Source organism: Ochotona princeps, chromosome 22 (genome assembly GCF_030435755.1).
Source record: "Ochotona princeps isolate mOchPri1 chromosome 22, mOchPri1.hap1, whole genome shotgun sequence".
Classification (NCBI taxonomy): Eukaryota; Metazoa; Chordata; class Mammalia; order Lagomorpha; family Ochotonidae; genus Ochotona; species Ochotona princeps.
Window position 1 is genome coordinate 31,358,360 of NC_080853.1, and position 15,376 is coordinate 31,373,735.

The 15,376-nt window shown below is 49.6% G+C and overlaps 2 protein-coding genes across 6 annotated transcripts in view; one reads left to right on the top strand and one right to left on the bottom strand.

Annotated features, from left to right (window-relative positions):
- Window positions 1–6,364, bottom strand: part of SLX4IP (SLX4 interacting protein) — a 181,680-nt gene extending 175,316 nt beyond the window's left edge. For 2 of the 4 annotated variants that reach the window (XR_009247469.1, XM_058679703.1), the window contains exon 1: window positions 6,135–6,364. The gene's annotated coding sequence lies outside the window, so the exon portion shown is untranslated. The remainder of the gene's footprint in view (window positions 1–6,134) is intronic. The other 2 variants (XM_058679704.1, XM_058679705.1) reach the window with 2 other exon arrangements.
- A 569-nt stretch (window positions 6,365–6,933) lies between these two features.
- Window positions 6,934–14,517, top strand: LOC131482968 (uncharacterized). 2 transcript variants are annotated; one of them, XM_058679495.1, is made up of 2 exons: window positions 6,934–7,190; window positions 14,305–14,517. In XM_058679495.1, the coding sequence occupies exon 2, from the start codon at window positions 14,326–14,328 to the stop codon at window positions 14,515–14,517; it is 192 nt and encodes a 63-aa protein (XP_058535478.1). In that variant the 5' UTR covers window positions 6,934–7,190; window positions 14,305–14,325. The 2 variants fall into 2 exon arrangements, with proteins under 2 accessions (XP_058535478.1, XP_058535479.1); XM_058679496.1 differs by lacking the exon at window positions 6,934–7,190 and adding an exon at window positions 13,047–13,316.
- Window positions 14,518–15,376: the final 859 nt, after the last annotated feature.

The window sequence follows — 15,376 nt, forward strand, 5'->3', positions numbered from 1 at the left end:
ATGGACTTTTTTAAACCTTTTTTTTCCTGACCACTTAAAAGCAAACAGACACACACACACACACACACACACAGGCAAAACAGTTCCTTTGGAAGGGGTGCGTGGGTGTCAGGCACAGCAGGCAAGATACTGTGTGAGACACCCATAGCAGGTGTGGGATGCTGACTCAAGTTCTGGCACTTTTACTGCCCATCCAGCTTCCCGCCAGTGTGCACCCGGGGAGCCAGTGGCTGCTGCCTGAGGACTGGACCGCCTCCCGCCCACATGGCAGACTGGGAGTTCTGGGATCCTGGTCCGTGGCAGGCGACTGGGCAGCAAACCCAGATCACTCTCTCCTCTGCCCTCCAAACACAATGAAAGCAAGTGAGTAAATGTTTTCAGTTCCTTTCCTAGACTGTCAAAACTGCTTTGGGCAGAGCCAAAGCATGACAGCACGCATGGGAAGGCAGCTTTGCCGCCAGAGCTGCCAGTCCAACTCTAAACTCGGCTATGTGTCTGGATTTTTGTTGCCTGTTTTTAAGAAGTTCAAGACACTCTCCCCACAGCTGAACTTTCCAAACATTTGGAGGCCTGCAATGTGCCGAGCGTGCTGAGGCGGCGAGGCACACCCAGCTCACACACAACCCTGCAGCTTTCACTCCGCACCCTCACCCTGCTTCCCCTGGCCAGAAAACGGGCATTCTAGAACGAGGGGCAGCCTCTGTTAGCTCAAGATCCTGTGAAAATATGTGAGTCTGTGTGTCTTCAGTAGGGAGGAAAAAACCCTAAGATCCTTAAGAATATTAATTCTGGAAGAGAAGTAGATTAAAAAAAAAATCACATGATTGTCCTGTCATTGAAATACAGAGCAGAGATAAACTCCAATAAAGAAAGTCAGTGACCTCTCAGATTGCTGTGTGGGAAAATCGAAGGCACTCTGAGATTCCATCTGTCTTCCTTTTAGCGAAGCTGGCCCATATCACGAAGTGAAAGCGACCACTATGATTAAAAAGGCCAGAAAGGAACTCCAGGCTTCTAATCTCTGGATTTCAAATTTTATCTAGAAAATTATTATTTGTCTATCACCTTAAAAAAAAAAATAAAAAGACCTTCATCGGTGGCGGGAGCAGAAGCAGAAACCGGCAAAGGCGCTGTCACGAACTTGCGAGTACAACTCAAGCATGGGAAATCATTTCTCGGCTGCTCACCCCAATGAACCTGGTGATTTTATCACCAAAGAACCCCAATACAAGGAAAGAAACAAAGTTGAACAAAAGAGCAAGGGACAACCTGAACACAGTTCTTACTGGAGACAATCTTGATTAAGTTTGGAAAGGCCACATTGGTATTAAAAAAGCATCAGCTTTTCCTATTAGTCATATGATAATACAGAATGTCAAATTCCACTTGTAAAACACAAAGCAAAACAACAAACTCCAACACAGGGAAAAATGGCAAAATATTAGGCCTTTTCTTCTTCTTTTTTTTTTGTCATTAAAGATAGATCAAATATTGAACTCATGGATCAAGATTAATCCCACAGAACATTTCTTAGCCTTCAATCAACAATCAGGTGACCATCAGCCTAGGCTGTGCCTTCTTGCTGGGTCCACAGGAAATCCTTGCCAGGCCCTACTTGGGATGCGTCACGAACAGGTAACAGTTGATTCTTCTTTAAGACCTTATCAAAACAGACTCAAGTATCCACATGTGGTGGGGTTATAGCCTCAAGTTCCCATAAAACACAGCATGCCTGCTCATGTGACCCCAGCCAAGCGATTCCATTCCCCTAAATCTCTGGCTTTCTTATCTGTGCAATGGAGCCACAGTTGCTCCTGGCTCCTGGGAGGACGGCATGAGCCCTGGTGTGTCATCACGTGGTGTGGGGCTAACACCAGCAGGTGCTCCGTTACAGAGGGCACTGCAGACGGTCCGGCATCCTTCGGCTTCCTGATGTGAGAGCCACCCTCATCGTGCGAAAACACATCCTTCTGATTATCATTAAGGCAATCATTGAACATTTAAGATCATTGGCTGCTGAGTGTGGAGAGGTGACAGGTGTGACCATGATGTCCTAGTAAGCACGCATTTAGCAGAGGGAAGTGAGAAGAAAGGCTCATTCCTACCTTCAGTGGTGGTCACAGGACTCAGTGCACTAGTTAGAAATCACGAAACTCAACACTAAAAGCAAAAGCAAATTTTACTGAATGCCAGTTAAAAATGTTTTCCAACTGGGCCTTCCAACTGGGCCCGGCACAGCAGCCTAGCGGCTAAAGTCCTTGCCTTGCATGCATCAGGATCCCATATGGGTGCCGGTTCTAATCCCAGCAGCCCCATTTCCCATCCGGCTCCCTGCTCATAGCCTGGGAAGGCAGTAAGGGATGGCCCAAAGCCTTGGGAGCTTGCACTCATGTAGGAGACTCAGAAGTTGTTTCTGGTTCTTGGCTTTGGATTGGCTCAGCTCTGGCTGTTTTGGCCACTTGGGGAGTGAATCAACAGAGAGAAGATCTTCCTCTCTGTCTCTCCTTCTCTCTGTATATCTGACTTTGCAATAAAAATAAAATAAATGTTTAAAAAAAATGTTTTCCAGCTGAGTCTGGCAAAATGGCCTAGTGGTTAAATACTCACCTTGCAAGCACCGGGATTCCGTATGAATGCCAGTTCATGTCCTGGCTGCTCCACTTCCCACCCAGCTCCCTGTTTGTTCCTAAGAACACAGTAAAAGCACAAAGCCTTGGGCTCCTGCACCCGTGTGGGAGACCCGGAAGAGGCTCCTGCTTCCTGGCTTCAGATCAACTGTTGCAGCCACATGTGGAGTGAATCAGCAGACAGAAGATCTTTCTCTGTGTCTCTCCTTATCTCTGTAAATCTGCCTTTCAATAAAAAAAAAAAAAATCTTTAAACAAAAATGTTTTCCGATTGCAAAAAAAAAAAAAAAAAAAAAAAAAAACTCTTCAATCTGTTTAAACTCAAAAATAAATCAAAACAGTGACACAATCAACTTTTACATTCCAGATGCTACGAGCTATATTTTATGTTACTCTATAATTAACATGAGTCATATCCAAGTTTGTTTAAAATATTTATTTATTTGAAAGGCAGGGTTACACAGAGACAGACAGACCGGATGAGAGGTCCTCCACCTGCTGGCTCTCTCCCCTGAAGGTCACCACAGCAGGAACCGGGCAGCCAGGAGCCACAAGCTCCTTCTGAGTCTCATACATAGTCAGCAGGGTCCCAAGGCCTTGGGCCATTTTCTGCTGCGTTTCCCAGCATATTAGACCAGAGCTGAAGCCAGGAATTCCAACTGGTGCCCACATGTGGGCACTGCAGGTGGGGTGGCTCTGCCCTCTAAGCCATAACACTGGCCCAACTCATATCCAAGCTTAAAACATCTCTGATTTATTCAAGCACAGAATGTCAACACCACAGGATAAAAATGAGGCACTGAAAAGTAATCTATAAATAAAACTTGAAAGAACCCTTGCACACATCAAGGGATAACAATCTAAAGTAATCTACAAAAATCAAATCTACATCAATGCCTCTAGTTGGCATTTTTTTTAAGTTATATAAAACAATTCATAAATAGCACAGCGGTAAAAATGTGAAGTCCCAACACAAACACAGTTTTCCCATATTCATCCCTTGCTTTCACTGCACGCAGAAAAGTTGGGCACCAGATAATCAGCCGCTTTGTAAAGATAAGCGAGTGTGGCACAGAGCAATGTGGATAGCAGCATTGTGAAATTAAGCAAAGTACCAATTTCCACCACGTGGGGGCAGTATAAACAAATGACAGCCCATCCATGTACCAGAATATTACTCAGCGATGAAAAAGGGATAGGCCACTGATACCTGCATTCTCAAATAGGACTGGAAATAACGACAGGGAGTGAGAGAAGCCAGATCCCTCCTCCTCCCCCAGGAAGCACATACTGCAACACTCTTCTTGGATGGAAACCTAGACAACACCACTTTCTCCATAGAGATGGGCAGGTGGTTGCCAGCAAGAGGGCAGCTGGACGGATTTCAAAGGGTGAGGGGGAACTTGGCATGAGGAAGGCGCTCGGGATCTTTCCCGCGGTGGTGCCTTCACTGGGAAATCCAGTGAAGGAAAGCAAACTGTTTCAAGGACTTGAGACTTATTTTAAGACAAATGCATTTAAAGTTGATTTTTAAAAAAAGTCTCTTTCTGCCACGGTACACTGTGTCTAGACCACCTTATTTCCAAAGTCAAAGAGCTGCAGTCGCTTTCCCCAAATGCGGCTTTCAGACAGAACATTAAATTACGCGCAGGTGAACATAAAGGTAACACCTGTTCCTAATACTGACAGCGTGCAGACGAGCCAAGCACAGCTTCAAGCACTTGGCTTGCCTTCACTTCTCTAGACTCAACCCTGCTAGAGATGAAGAAACTGAGGCAATGAAGGGTTCCATCATCTGGTCAAAGTCACGCGGCTGCTAAGTGCATGGGGAAGGATTTGAAGGCAGAAGTCTGGCTCTAGATTCATTTCCCTGCCCACCGTGTTATATATATACACGCAACCTGTGAAAATCAGAAGCCATGAAGACTGCACTTACACGTCTGACATTTTCAGAGTATGGCTGCAGCACAACGTGCCACATCCACAGGAGACAAAACGGAGAAACAACAGTAATTTGGTTTCCCCTTCTCCTCCTCTGCACACGGAGAGCAGCACGAGGAAGGATGGGGCGCCTTGCTAAGGACAGAAGCGATGGCAAGCCACGGAGGTCCTGGGAGGGTGGCTCACTTCATTCCCAATTCAGTTATACTTCCCACTGACTTCAAAACCCTGTTATTCTGGAATAGAAACATGTGGAAACATGAGCCCCTTGAAATCGGTGTACTGTACCCTGTACTGGCTAGGTCCCTTAGAATGCCTGCAGCTCTGCTAGACCGGAAGCTTCCCCAAACTCCCCAGGACACAGTCATACGCAACAAAGAAGTCCCGACTCAGATCGCTGTTCAACCAGAGAGACAGAATGCAATGTCCCTCTAAAGATCCCGTGACCCTCAGCCAAGGTATCTCAAATCAATATTACAATCTTGTCCACATGCAGACTTCAACTGTTAAAGAATTAGAAAATACATCCAAGTCACAAGAAAGAAGTATAGCAAGCAACTTTTTAATTTTTTTTTTCCAAATGCAAGCCAGCAGCAAACTTCTGTTAGGGTTCCAGTCTATTATGGATACATTGTCATAAGAGACAAAAGCCATCAAACGTGAACTGGATTGGCAAAAACACTTCACTTTCTGGATGACATCAAGTCTGTAGCCTACAGAACATAAATGCATGCATGCCAAACATGCCCTGCCTTTAAAGCATGCAGTACACAGAATCTGACGGAGAAGCTCGCGTTGAACCCAGTCCCGCTGCCTCCTGGGGCAGGTGTCCCGACTCCGCGCAATTCCGGGGGCGGGTTCTTATTCGGTACACCTGGGGCAGAACCAAGCCTGCAGCCCAGTAAGCTCACAGGGGCTGCTGGCAGGGCACACCAGGCAAAGACGCCCTTAGCACCTTCAACACTAGTTCCTGTCGGCCAACGGCTTCCAAATACGGTTATATCTAAACACCAATATAATACATGTCTAGTGCAGGCAAAAGGCGGTTGGGGTGTGGGAGGGTTGGTTAGCCAAGGGAGAAAGCAACTTACTCCTGCAGTGCTAACAAGCACAGAACGCCCAATTATCCCAATGTCGACATCAGACAAGCTCCGTGCCCCCTAGGGTTTTTCCAGCTGGACACACTCAACAAACTGGATAGATAAATGAAAGGGAAGCGCAGAAAAGCACAAACTGTACGGTCGTCACATCGCAAAAACGTCTGGGAAGAACACTTTATTTGTACGCATGATTGCAGGCAACCGTCATTTAAAACAAACCCCTGGCCCATCCCGTGGGATCCAAAAAAGACTCTAAAGAAAGAAACACTTCTGCACATTCCCACTTGCCAGTTCAGGCGTTGCGTACCCAGACCTGGAACACACCTTCTCAGTCCTTTGAAAACACCGATGGGTGGAAGCGCGGGGAGAACTCGGGGAAGGCTAAAGCAGGGGGAGGAGGGTGGATCGACAGCTGGATTCAAGTGAAAAAGCACACCTCAGGCGGCAGTTAGCTCCATGTGCTTACCTACGCTGCCAGCAGCATTTGTGTTTTGTGACTGTCCAGGGTCACTGGTGGAGAAGTACTGGGCTGGGGAAACTCAAACTACAGGCAGCTCTCCGGCCAACCTGCTGCAGCTTCGCGATTTCAAATTTCGTGCTCATTTCCCTTTTCCCAGGGACTCCTCGCGCTTTTAAGAGCACAGGTACCGCCCGGATGCAAGATGACGGAAACAGCTTCGCAGGCGGCTTGAAGCCTTGCCAGGATCTAAGATGGCGGCAAAGCCCTAGGCGAACCCTTCGAGATTGTGAGGACCATACCCTAAAGAAAAATGGCGGTTCTCGGGGGGGGGGGGGACCAAAACAAAAATGGCGTTGAAGGTTTGTGCACGCGAGCAACGTGATTGGCAGATGACGGATCACGGTTACCCTCTCACAGAGAAACCTAAACCTACTTCCTGTGGTCTGTCTTCCCGATACGGGAAGATTACTGAAGCAAATATGGACAGTATCTGTGACGCAGAAGAGTCTAAGGAAGGTCGGAAAGTGAAGGCTGCTCAGTGCCGGCTCCCACTGCGCATGTCCGCCCTCCGACCGGACGCAGGTCGCTGTGACTGACAGCTCCGTTCCTCCCTGATTCGGCTGTAGCCGGAAGTAGAGGCGGGCCTTGGCGCTGAGCGACAGCTTTCCGCGCTCTGGGATTGGTCAAGACTGGGAGGCTGACCTCCTTTCATTCATCCCACAAACACTCGCTGAGCGTACGCAGTAGACAGATGTACGTTCCTGAAGTCTGAAGTATGAGTAATTTTCCATTCTAAACTGACACCAAATAAACTCGGCTTCCGAATAGACACTGTCTTGGCCGGTGACCGCCGGGAGCTTTAGTTTGCTAGTACTTCCCTGGAAACAGGGACGGGCGGAAGCGGAGCTGGTTGGGAGTCCGCCGTTGAGCTACGCATGCGCCGTCTCCGAGCGCGGGGCAAAGGTTGCGCGGAGCCGGGAGCTGCGGCTGCGGAGGGCGTTTTGGCCTTGGGGGCCCTGCTGGCGCTGGGTCCGCCCGGGGAGGCCGGCGGCTGGTGGGCAGGTGAGCGCGCTGGGCGCCGGGTGGCCACGGCCCAGGAGAGGGGAGGCCGCATGCCGTGGCTTCCCCAGAGGTCGCCGGGGTCGTCCCTGAAGGATGTTTGGGGCCGGGGACGGGGAGGACCTGGCGGGTCCGCCGCCGCCTGCTCGGGGTACCCGTGTGTGTGCGCGCTGCACCCCGGGGCTTCGCCCTCAGTCCTCCACCTTACACCCCTCGAGGGTCCTCGCCACCTGCTGAGCCAGGACGACCTTGGGGTGGGGCAGACACTCTGTGTGGCGCAGTCCTTCCTTGGCTAGGACCTGTGGGGTCTCCGTGCACCGCACATGCGGGTGAGCACGAGAGGGTCTGGAGGGGGCCGTGGGAAGCTCCTTGCAGGAGCTCTCCTGCACCTTGCGGTGCCTGGCACGCGTTGCTGCTGGTGTAAGCAGACCGCTGGGCTGCCTGGCGTGGACAGGCGTAGCACACACAATGTCGTGTGCTACTTCACACTTGACAAGAAGTGACTGTGTTAATTTGCATTTGCATATATATGTATATATATGAAATTGGAAAGGTAGAGTTATAGCAAGAAATTTCTTCCACCTGGTGGTTTATTTCCCAAATGGCTGCAGAGCCCAGGGACTGGGCCAGACCAAAGCCGAGTGCCAGAAGTGCCATCCCAGTCTCCCACTTGGTGGCAGGGGCCCAGGTATGTGGGCCGTGTACAGCTGCTCCTCCAGACACATCAGCAGGAAGCGGGGTCAGAAGTGGAGCCACTAGAACTAGAAGCTGAACACAGGTGGGGTGATGGTGTCTCAGGCAGCATCTTTACCCACAGTGCCACAATTAGCACTCCACTCCCACCCCCACCCCACTGTACTTTTTCTCATTATTTTAGAGTGTACCCTTTCTGGTTTACTCTGATTGGGTCAAGAGGCCATGTCAGGTGGTTGACCTGCACCATCTGGGTGTGGCTAAGTGTCCTCTAGGGGCTTCGGACAGCAGCCGTCAGCAGGAAGCCTCAGCACACTTGCTGCTGCAAGCCACACCACAACTGTGTGGGGGTCGTTGCCATGTTGCTTGAGGAATGCGGACAGACGTGGCCCCATCCACGTACCATGGGCTTAGCTTGCAGTGATGGGGAAGAAGTGGCCAGATGTTTCTAGATTGTTCCCCTTGAGGTTTTCTGAGAAGCTGGCCGTGGATCAGTGGGCAGGACGTTTCTTCAGGGGGTTAGGGTCAACACCAGCAAAGAAGGATGGAGACAGTTGGCTGTGCTGTGGTTCCGAGAGAGACCTCGGCCAGTCCGCCCGGGGCTGTCGTTCCAGGAGCGGGGAAGGGCTGGGGCCTGGAGAGCATGCGTCCTTGGTGCCAGTCCCCATGGCGCGGTGTAGAGAAGTGGCCTCAGGAGTGCAGAGGCTGAACCAAGAGTGGAGGCCGGGTGACGAGGTGCTTGACCTCATGCTGTTCTCAGGGAATGCTGCAGAGACACTGGTCGAGGGGCTGCACCTGCCAGATGCCGTCTCCCCAAGATGGAGTAGGGAAAAACAGGCTCTCTCAGCATGACCAAGGAGCAAACGAGAAACAGGGTTTCAAAAAGTAAATCACTTGTCGCAGGCTGGGTCTGCACAGCTGTGTTCCGGTCTTGGCTCTGCGCCTGTGTAGTAGGTAGTTCTGGGTTGTCAGGTGTGTTTGTTTCTCTTTCCAAGCTTTAGTTCTTGATGATATGAACCACGCACCTGCTCATCTTGCAGACAGACACCATGTGAACCTTTGATTACAGTTGATCTTGTGTGCATTGAAAGTGAAAATTGAGGGGCTCTTGCTGTGGCATAGCAGGTAAAGCTACTACCTGCAGTGCGGGTATCCCAGATGGCCACTGGTTCAAGTCCCAGCTGCTCCACTTCCAGTCCAGCTCCCTGCTTATGGCCTATGAATGCAGCCCAGGATGCCTCAAGTCCTTGAGCCCCTGTACCCATGTGGGAGACTCAGAGCAGCCCAGCACTGGCTATGGCAGCAATTTGAGGAGTGAACCAACAGATGAAAGACCTTCTCTCTGTGTGTGTCTCTGTAAAATCTGCCTTTCAAGTAAACAAACAAATAATATAATGTATCTAAGAAAGAATGAAAGTAGGAAAAAGACCAAAATTAAGCCCTTAGTGGTTTGTACACTCGAGATGTGACTGCATTTGTATCTAGCCTTACAGTGTTTCTTATTTTTATGAATTACAACCAAATGCTAGTCAAAATATTGGATGCTAATATATCATTGATTTTATCACAAGGCCTCTCTAGAGGGGCCTGTTTTTACACATGCTCTGAATTTAAGAGAACGCATTTACAATAGTGCTGATAGCAGCTACGCAGCCCCTCCATCCCACAGCTGAAGCACGGCGCCAAGCTGTGGGCATAGAGTGATTGCAGAGTGTGGCCTCGGGTCACAGAGTCCAGAACTGAGGCGGAGAGACGGGCTCAGGATCCTAACTGATGGGGATGGGATCTGATTCCCACTCGCTTTGGAGCACAGGTGCCTGCGGCTCACAGCACTTACCCTGAAGTCACCAGCAGTGTGTGCGGAAATGTACATTGAGCCCGTGTTATATGCACCTCCATTCACTTGACGACTGGATTAACTTGATGAAGTGGAACAAACATGCAATCATTTACAACATCCGCTGTGCTGCCCTGCCTGTCTCAGATGGTCCTATCTGCATTTTAGCAACTTGAAACTTAACAATTCCTAGGGTCCAGTTACAGATTCACTCTACCTTAATCAGAAACCCCAAAGTATTCAGAATCTGAGTATGTTGACTGCTAGCTAACTGAAACTGCCCAAAGAAAAGGCCCTGCTTTCTGGGGGGGGGGTGCTCTTCCTTTCGTCTGGGCAGCAGGTCCACTCTGCTTGCTGGACTCTGGGTGAATTCCAGCAGCACCTCTCTTTAAGAAATAAACAGTTATAGATAACCTTTGCTGAGGCTAGGCTGAGGGCCAGATACTGTGTCAACTGCACAACAACTTTACAAAGTTATTGCTATACTGATTTTATTTTGTTAAGATTTATTTATTTGAAAGGCAGAGTTCCAGCAAGGGAAAAGGAGAGATGGAGAGCTTCCATGTGTTGGTTCACTCCCCAGATGGCTACAGTGTTAGAGCTGGGCTGGTGCAAAGCCAGGAGCCCAGGACTTCTGGGTCTCCCGTGTGGGTGCAGGAGCCCGGGGACTTGGCCCGTCCTCCACTGCTCTCCCAGGAACATCAGCTCGGAAGCTGGAGCAGAAGCAGCCCATCTGGGATGCTGGTGCCGCAGGCAGTGGCCTTATGTGCTATGCCACAGCATCCATCCCTATTCTCCTTTTATATATGAAAGTAACACTTAGTGAGATTAAACACCTCACCCAGGCTGTAGTTGGCTGCAGGTGGTCAGGGGAGGATTCAGACCAGGTGGGTGCTGCGCACGTCTCGTCCCCTCAGCTGTGTGGTGTGCATCCCTCAAACGTGGCCGTGTTGTGCTTGGCTTTCTGAAAGCTAGTCAGCAAGAACTAGCTCTCATTTTAATTTTAGCGAGAAATTAAAGTTTCAGTTTCTACCTCTCTATGTCACTGAAGGCTTCTAAGGAAAGCAGTAACAGCCAGATGTGAGTTTTTGTAAAATGGCTGTGCTCAAAGTGTAGAGAGTGGAATTGTAGGGAGTAAAATGGAATGATTGTTCTCAAACGTGTCGTCCCAGCTACCCAGAGAGGAGTTACAGCACTCTGAGACTTCGCCTTGCAGGTTTTCTGTTTCCTAGGAAAGCCCTGCTGGGGTTGTGAGGGCTGGGGCGAGGAGGCCTGGCGTCGGATGAGCAGGCCTGGATTGCGACCCTGGGGTCAGGTTGTCAGGGGTACTCATGTCACAGGCTGTGGGGGAAGTTAGGTCCTGGTAAGCTCTAACAGTGGATGTGAGCTAGGCCACCCAGGCAAGCGGACTACAGAGAAGTCGACCGATGACAGGTCCCTCGTGAGGAGAGATGGGGTGGAAACAGAGAGGCCACGATAGGAGGCCAGCAGGGGACCTGTGAGAAGCCCGGTCTCAGCACAGCAGAGGTCAGATAAGGTGAGGGCCGGCGAACTTTCTAGGCAGCCTGTGCCCAGGAGGATGGAGCCAGAGCAGACGACACAGGCTTAAGCAGTGAATGGAGAGGGACTGGGAGTGGCTGTATAGTGCCTACCAGGGAGGCTGGGAAGGGAGTTCCCTTCGGGATGAACTGAGTTAAGTAGAGAAAGGAGACCTGTAAGAGAGAATGTTGGAGAGGGGACAGTACAGTTAGAATCCAGAGGACAGGAAGTGCGCCTGGCCCACAGGTAACAGTTGCGGGTCTGCTTGAGACAGCGGGAAGGAAGACATGAGCGATGGATGCGGGACAGGAAGGGGAACACTCAAGTGGCCAGTTATCTCCTAAGGCGAGGGGAAAAGAAAGAACTGTAGGAGGTGGGCATTGTGGCACTGGGTTAAGCTGCCCAGGATGAGTACTGGCAGAACCCTGGTCTGCTCCCGCTCCTGTCCGCCAATGGCCTGGGAAAGCACTGAGTGTGACCCAAGGGCTCCGGGGGCCTGGAAGAAGCTGCTGGCTCCTGGCTTCACCCAGTAACTGATAGGTCACCGCACCAGTGACCTCATCAGCTGGACACCTAGTCCGGAGCGGTCTGGCTGTCTGCAGGCCATCGTCCCCAGCATCAGATGGCAGCCAGGGTGTGAAACAATGCAAGGGGCACAAGACTTCCCAGACAGTGGTGTAAAGCGCCACCGCCTTCCTGGTGAGCCTCAGGCTGCCAGGAGCCTGCTGGTCGCTTACTCGTAATGTCTACTATGACCTTGGACTGCCTATTCTGTAAGACTTGTGATGTTTTAAAGATACTATTTATTTTTGTTTACAAATATATACTAAATTCACAGCAGTGGGCAAGGGGGCTAGCAAAGACCATGAGTTCTATGTATTCTGTGCCTACAAAACCACTCCTGACTTGCTGCCCGGTCAGCAGCCCCACCACTGGGCAAGTTGCCCTTGAACGGTGGGGTTGGGAAAGCGGGAGAATTTTTGAAGATGCAAATTTTAGAACCGAGGTGTGATGTAGGAGCTGGCAGAATTAACAGGAAGGTGTGTATCTGTTTTTAAAGACTTGAAAAAATCCTGCAAGACTGCCTGTTATTTTGGGTGATATAGTTAGAAAAGGAAGAGAAGGGAAAGTTATTATTCTCTTTACCCTGCCTGTCAGATGCGCTTGAGGACAATGTACATTAAAAATGCCAGAATCTGAGCAACTGTATTAAAAATTGAAAGGAAAGAGGATTATTTCACATCAGTGACTGAAATTCAAGAATGAAGGATCTACAGATGTTTAAAGCCAACACTATCATTGTAAAAAAAAAATACTATATAATTCCAGCAAATAAGCAACAGTGCACATTGTTCACCATTCTGTGCACTGCTCTTGTGGTCAAGTTGCCATCGGGGAAGTTTCTGTAGAGACCGCTGTTGTTTTTTCACGTGACACTGAAGGCTTTAACAACCTGCCTCCCACCGTCTCCAGAGTTACAGCAGGCGACAGGCCACAAGTCCAGCGGGCAAAATGGGAGCTTCTCGAATGTTTCCTGCCTCCAGCTTCTTTCAGGCCTGATGCTGTGGTTGGCGGCAGCACAACTGGATGGTTTTCATGGGGACTCCTGGTGGCTGGAGCCCTCCGATGGCTCCAGGGAACACAGGTGCCTTTTTACCCTTCACCTCACTGTCCAGCTCGGTCATCAAGAACCCTGGATTCAGCTTGTGATGTCATGACTGGCAGAAAGCCTATCAGAGGCCTTCGTGGTGGAAATTGAAGAGACACCACAGGGTAGTGTGCAGTGGCCAGTGGCCGTGGAGGAGGGTTGCCGTCCTGGCTGCAGTAATGCCTGGCAGAGCAGGAGTATTTGTGGAAGCATGTGGCTGCATGTCCTGACCCAGAACACAGCCAACTTTCTCCCCTTTGGTTAATCTCTTGGTGTTGGCTGTGCACTGGCATCTAAACTGAAGAAAACAGCTGGACCTCGCTGAGCTCAGCTGGTGACAGATGGTGACACAGACTCCTTCTAATCTGTCTAAGTTGGCACAGAGCCTCTGTTGATTCTGCGTATACCTGACGTGAGAATCCGAAGACCCTGCCAGTCGGGATGTGCTAGGCTAGGTCTCAGGACCCCCGAGTGTCCTGGGGACACTCCTGAATGTTCTCACCCTCGTGCCCTGCCCACTTGGGACCGAATTCTTATCTTTTGAGAATTCCTGAAGGAATACCAGTGATGATTTTTAATTTACTTGATTGAGACACAAAAGTAGAGAAAATTGAGCACTGCCACCTGCTGGTTCACTCCTCAGATGCCCGCAGTGGCTAGGGTTGCCCCCTAGCTAACTTTCTGGCCTTGGTTTATCTGTGTAAGCTGCGTAACCCGGGAGGAGAGGTACCAGGACGCACACTCAAAAATTTGATAATGGGGCACATACCTTGGGGACAATATGAATTCATTCTGATTCACAGCACCCACGCCCAAAGGTCTGTTGCTTCTATTTGAATCTCTGGTTGGCTGTTTTCAGTTGCAGGAGCTTTACTTATGTTCTATCATAACACAGAACCTTCATTCTTACTACATATTTTGGAACTAACATTTAATTCTTCTGTTAAAATCTTAGCTAAATGTAACCCTAAAACAATTCAAGCTTAGTTGTGATTCAGAGAGTAAAGTAAATGATAACTATAAAGAACACCCTGCACGTGTCGCCAGCCAGATTCAGCGCTCTTCCCCAGCAAACACTGCCGTTCTTCTAGTGGTTGACTAAAACTTTACTGCAGCTTGGCAAGTTTCCCAAGCCCGAATCCCAGTCACATTTTTGTGTTTGTCCACATATCTCTTCTTGTTAATTAACACTGCAGTGGAACTAAAAACGTTGACTTTGATTTTTTATTATTGATTTAGTATTAAAGTGTCATATGCTGTCCACGTGACTTGGTGATACATTTATGCTCTGGCTTGCTTGTCCCTGCCCTCCTCCCAGGGGCACTGACGGTACTTGTTCTGTCCCTGCCCTCCTCCCAGGGGCACTGACGGTACTTGTTCTGTTCCTGTCCTCCTCCCAGGTGCTCTGACGCTGAAGGACTATGAGCCTCCATACCCTCTGGAAGGACTACAAGGTTGTGATTGTTATGGTACCTCTGGTCGGGCTCATACACCTGGGGTGGCACCGAATCAGAAGCAGCCCCATTTTCCAGGTCCCCAGCAGAGACGGAAGTCCTGAGCCAGACAGCCTGGCACTCGCAGGTCTACAGAAGAGCCCAGCCTCAGGGAAATAGACTTGCCACCTGCAGGTAAGCTCCGTTCAATCTGAGCAACTGAGTATGAGCCAGTAATGGGAAACTTGATCTTTCAGGGCTGGAATGAAAAGGCCTAAAGTAGGAAGTTACCTGCTGTTTCTATTAGCACCCACTGACAAAGATAAGGTTCTGTTGCTCCTAGACAAGCTGGTTACACACAAAGCATTGACAGTTAACTGGCAGCCATTTGGATGGAAAGGGCTGGGGGTCTGGACAGCAGTGTCAGCAGGGTCATGAATATATACAAAGGAACAGTATACTCTTTGCTGTAAACCCTATTGCACAGCATAAAAGGCGGAAACTGGCAAAACTTACTGTTTTTGCCCAGAAAACAAAATCAGTTGTATCAAATCCTTAGCAACTAATACTTAACTACAGAATACTGTATTACTCTTAGGTCACTGAAATAAAGATGTAGAGGGACTAGCACCATGGCATGGTAGGCTAGGCATCAGCCTGCAGCACTGGCAGTCCCATATAGGAGCCTGGGATCTGCTCAGCTCAGGCAGTTATGGCCAGTTGGGACATGAACCAGTGGACAGATCTTTCGCTTTGTCTCTACTGTGTAAATCTGCCTTTCCAATAATAATAAAATAAATCTTAAAAAAAAAAAAAAAAAAGGCAGGGCTACAGAGAGAAGGAAAAATCTTATATGCACTGGTTCACTCCCCAGATGACCGCAATGGCCACAGCTAGGCCAGTCTGAAATCGGGAGGCAAGAGCCTCCTCCAGGTCTCCCACATGGGTACAGGTACACAGGCACTTGAGCCATCCCTGCTGCTTTACCGGGCCGTAGCTGGGGAGCTGGATCGGAAGCATCCAGGGCCTGAACCGGCTC

Coding starts and splice junctions, on each gene's coding strand:
- LOC131482968 (XM_058679495.1), top strand. CDS start 14,326: ATGAGCCTCCATACCCTCTGGAAGGACTACAAGGTTGTGATTGTTATG.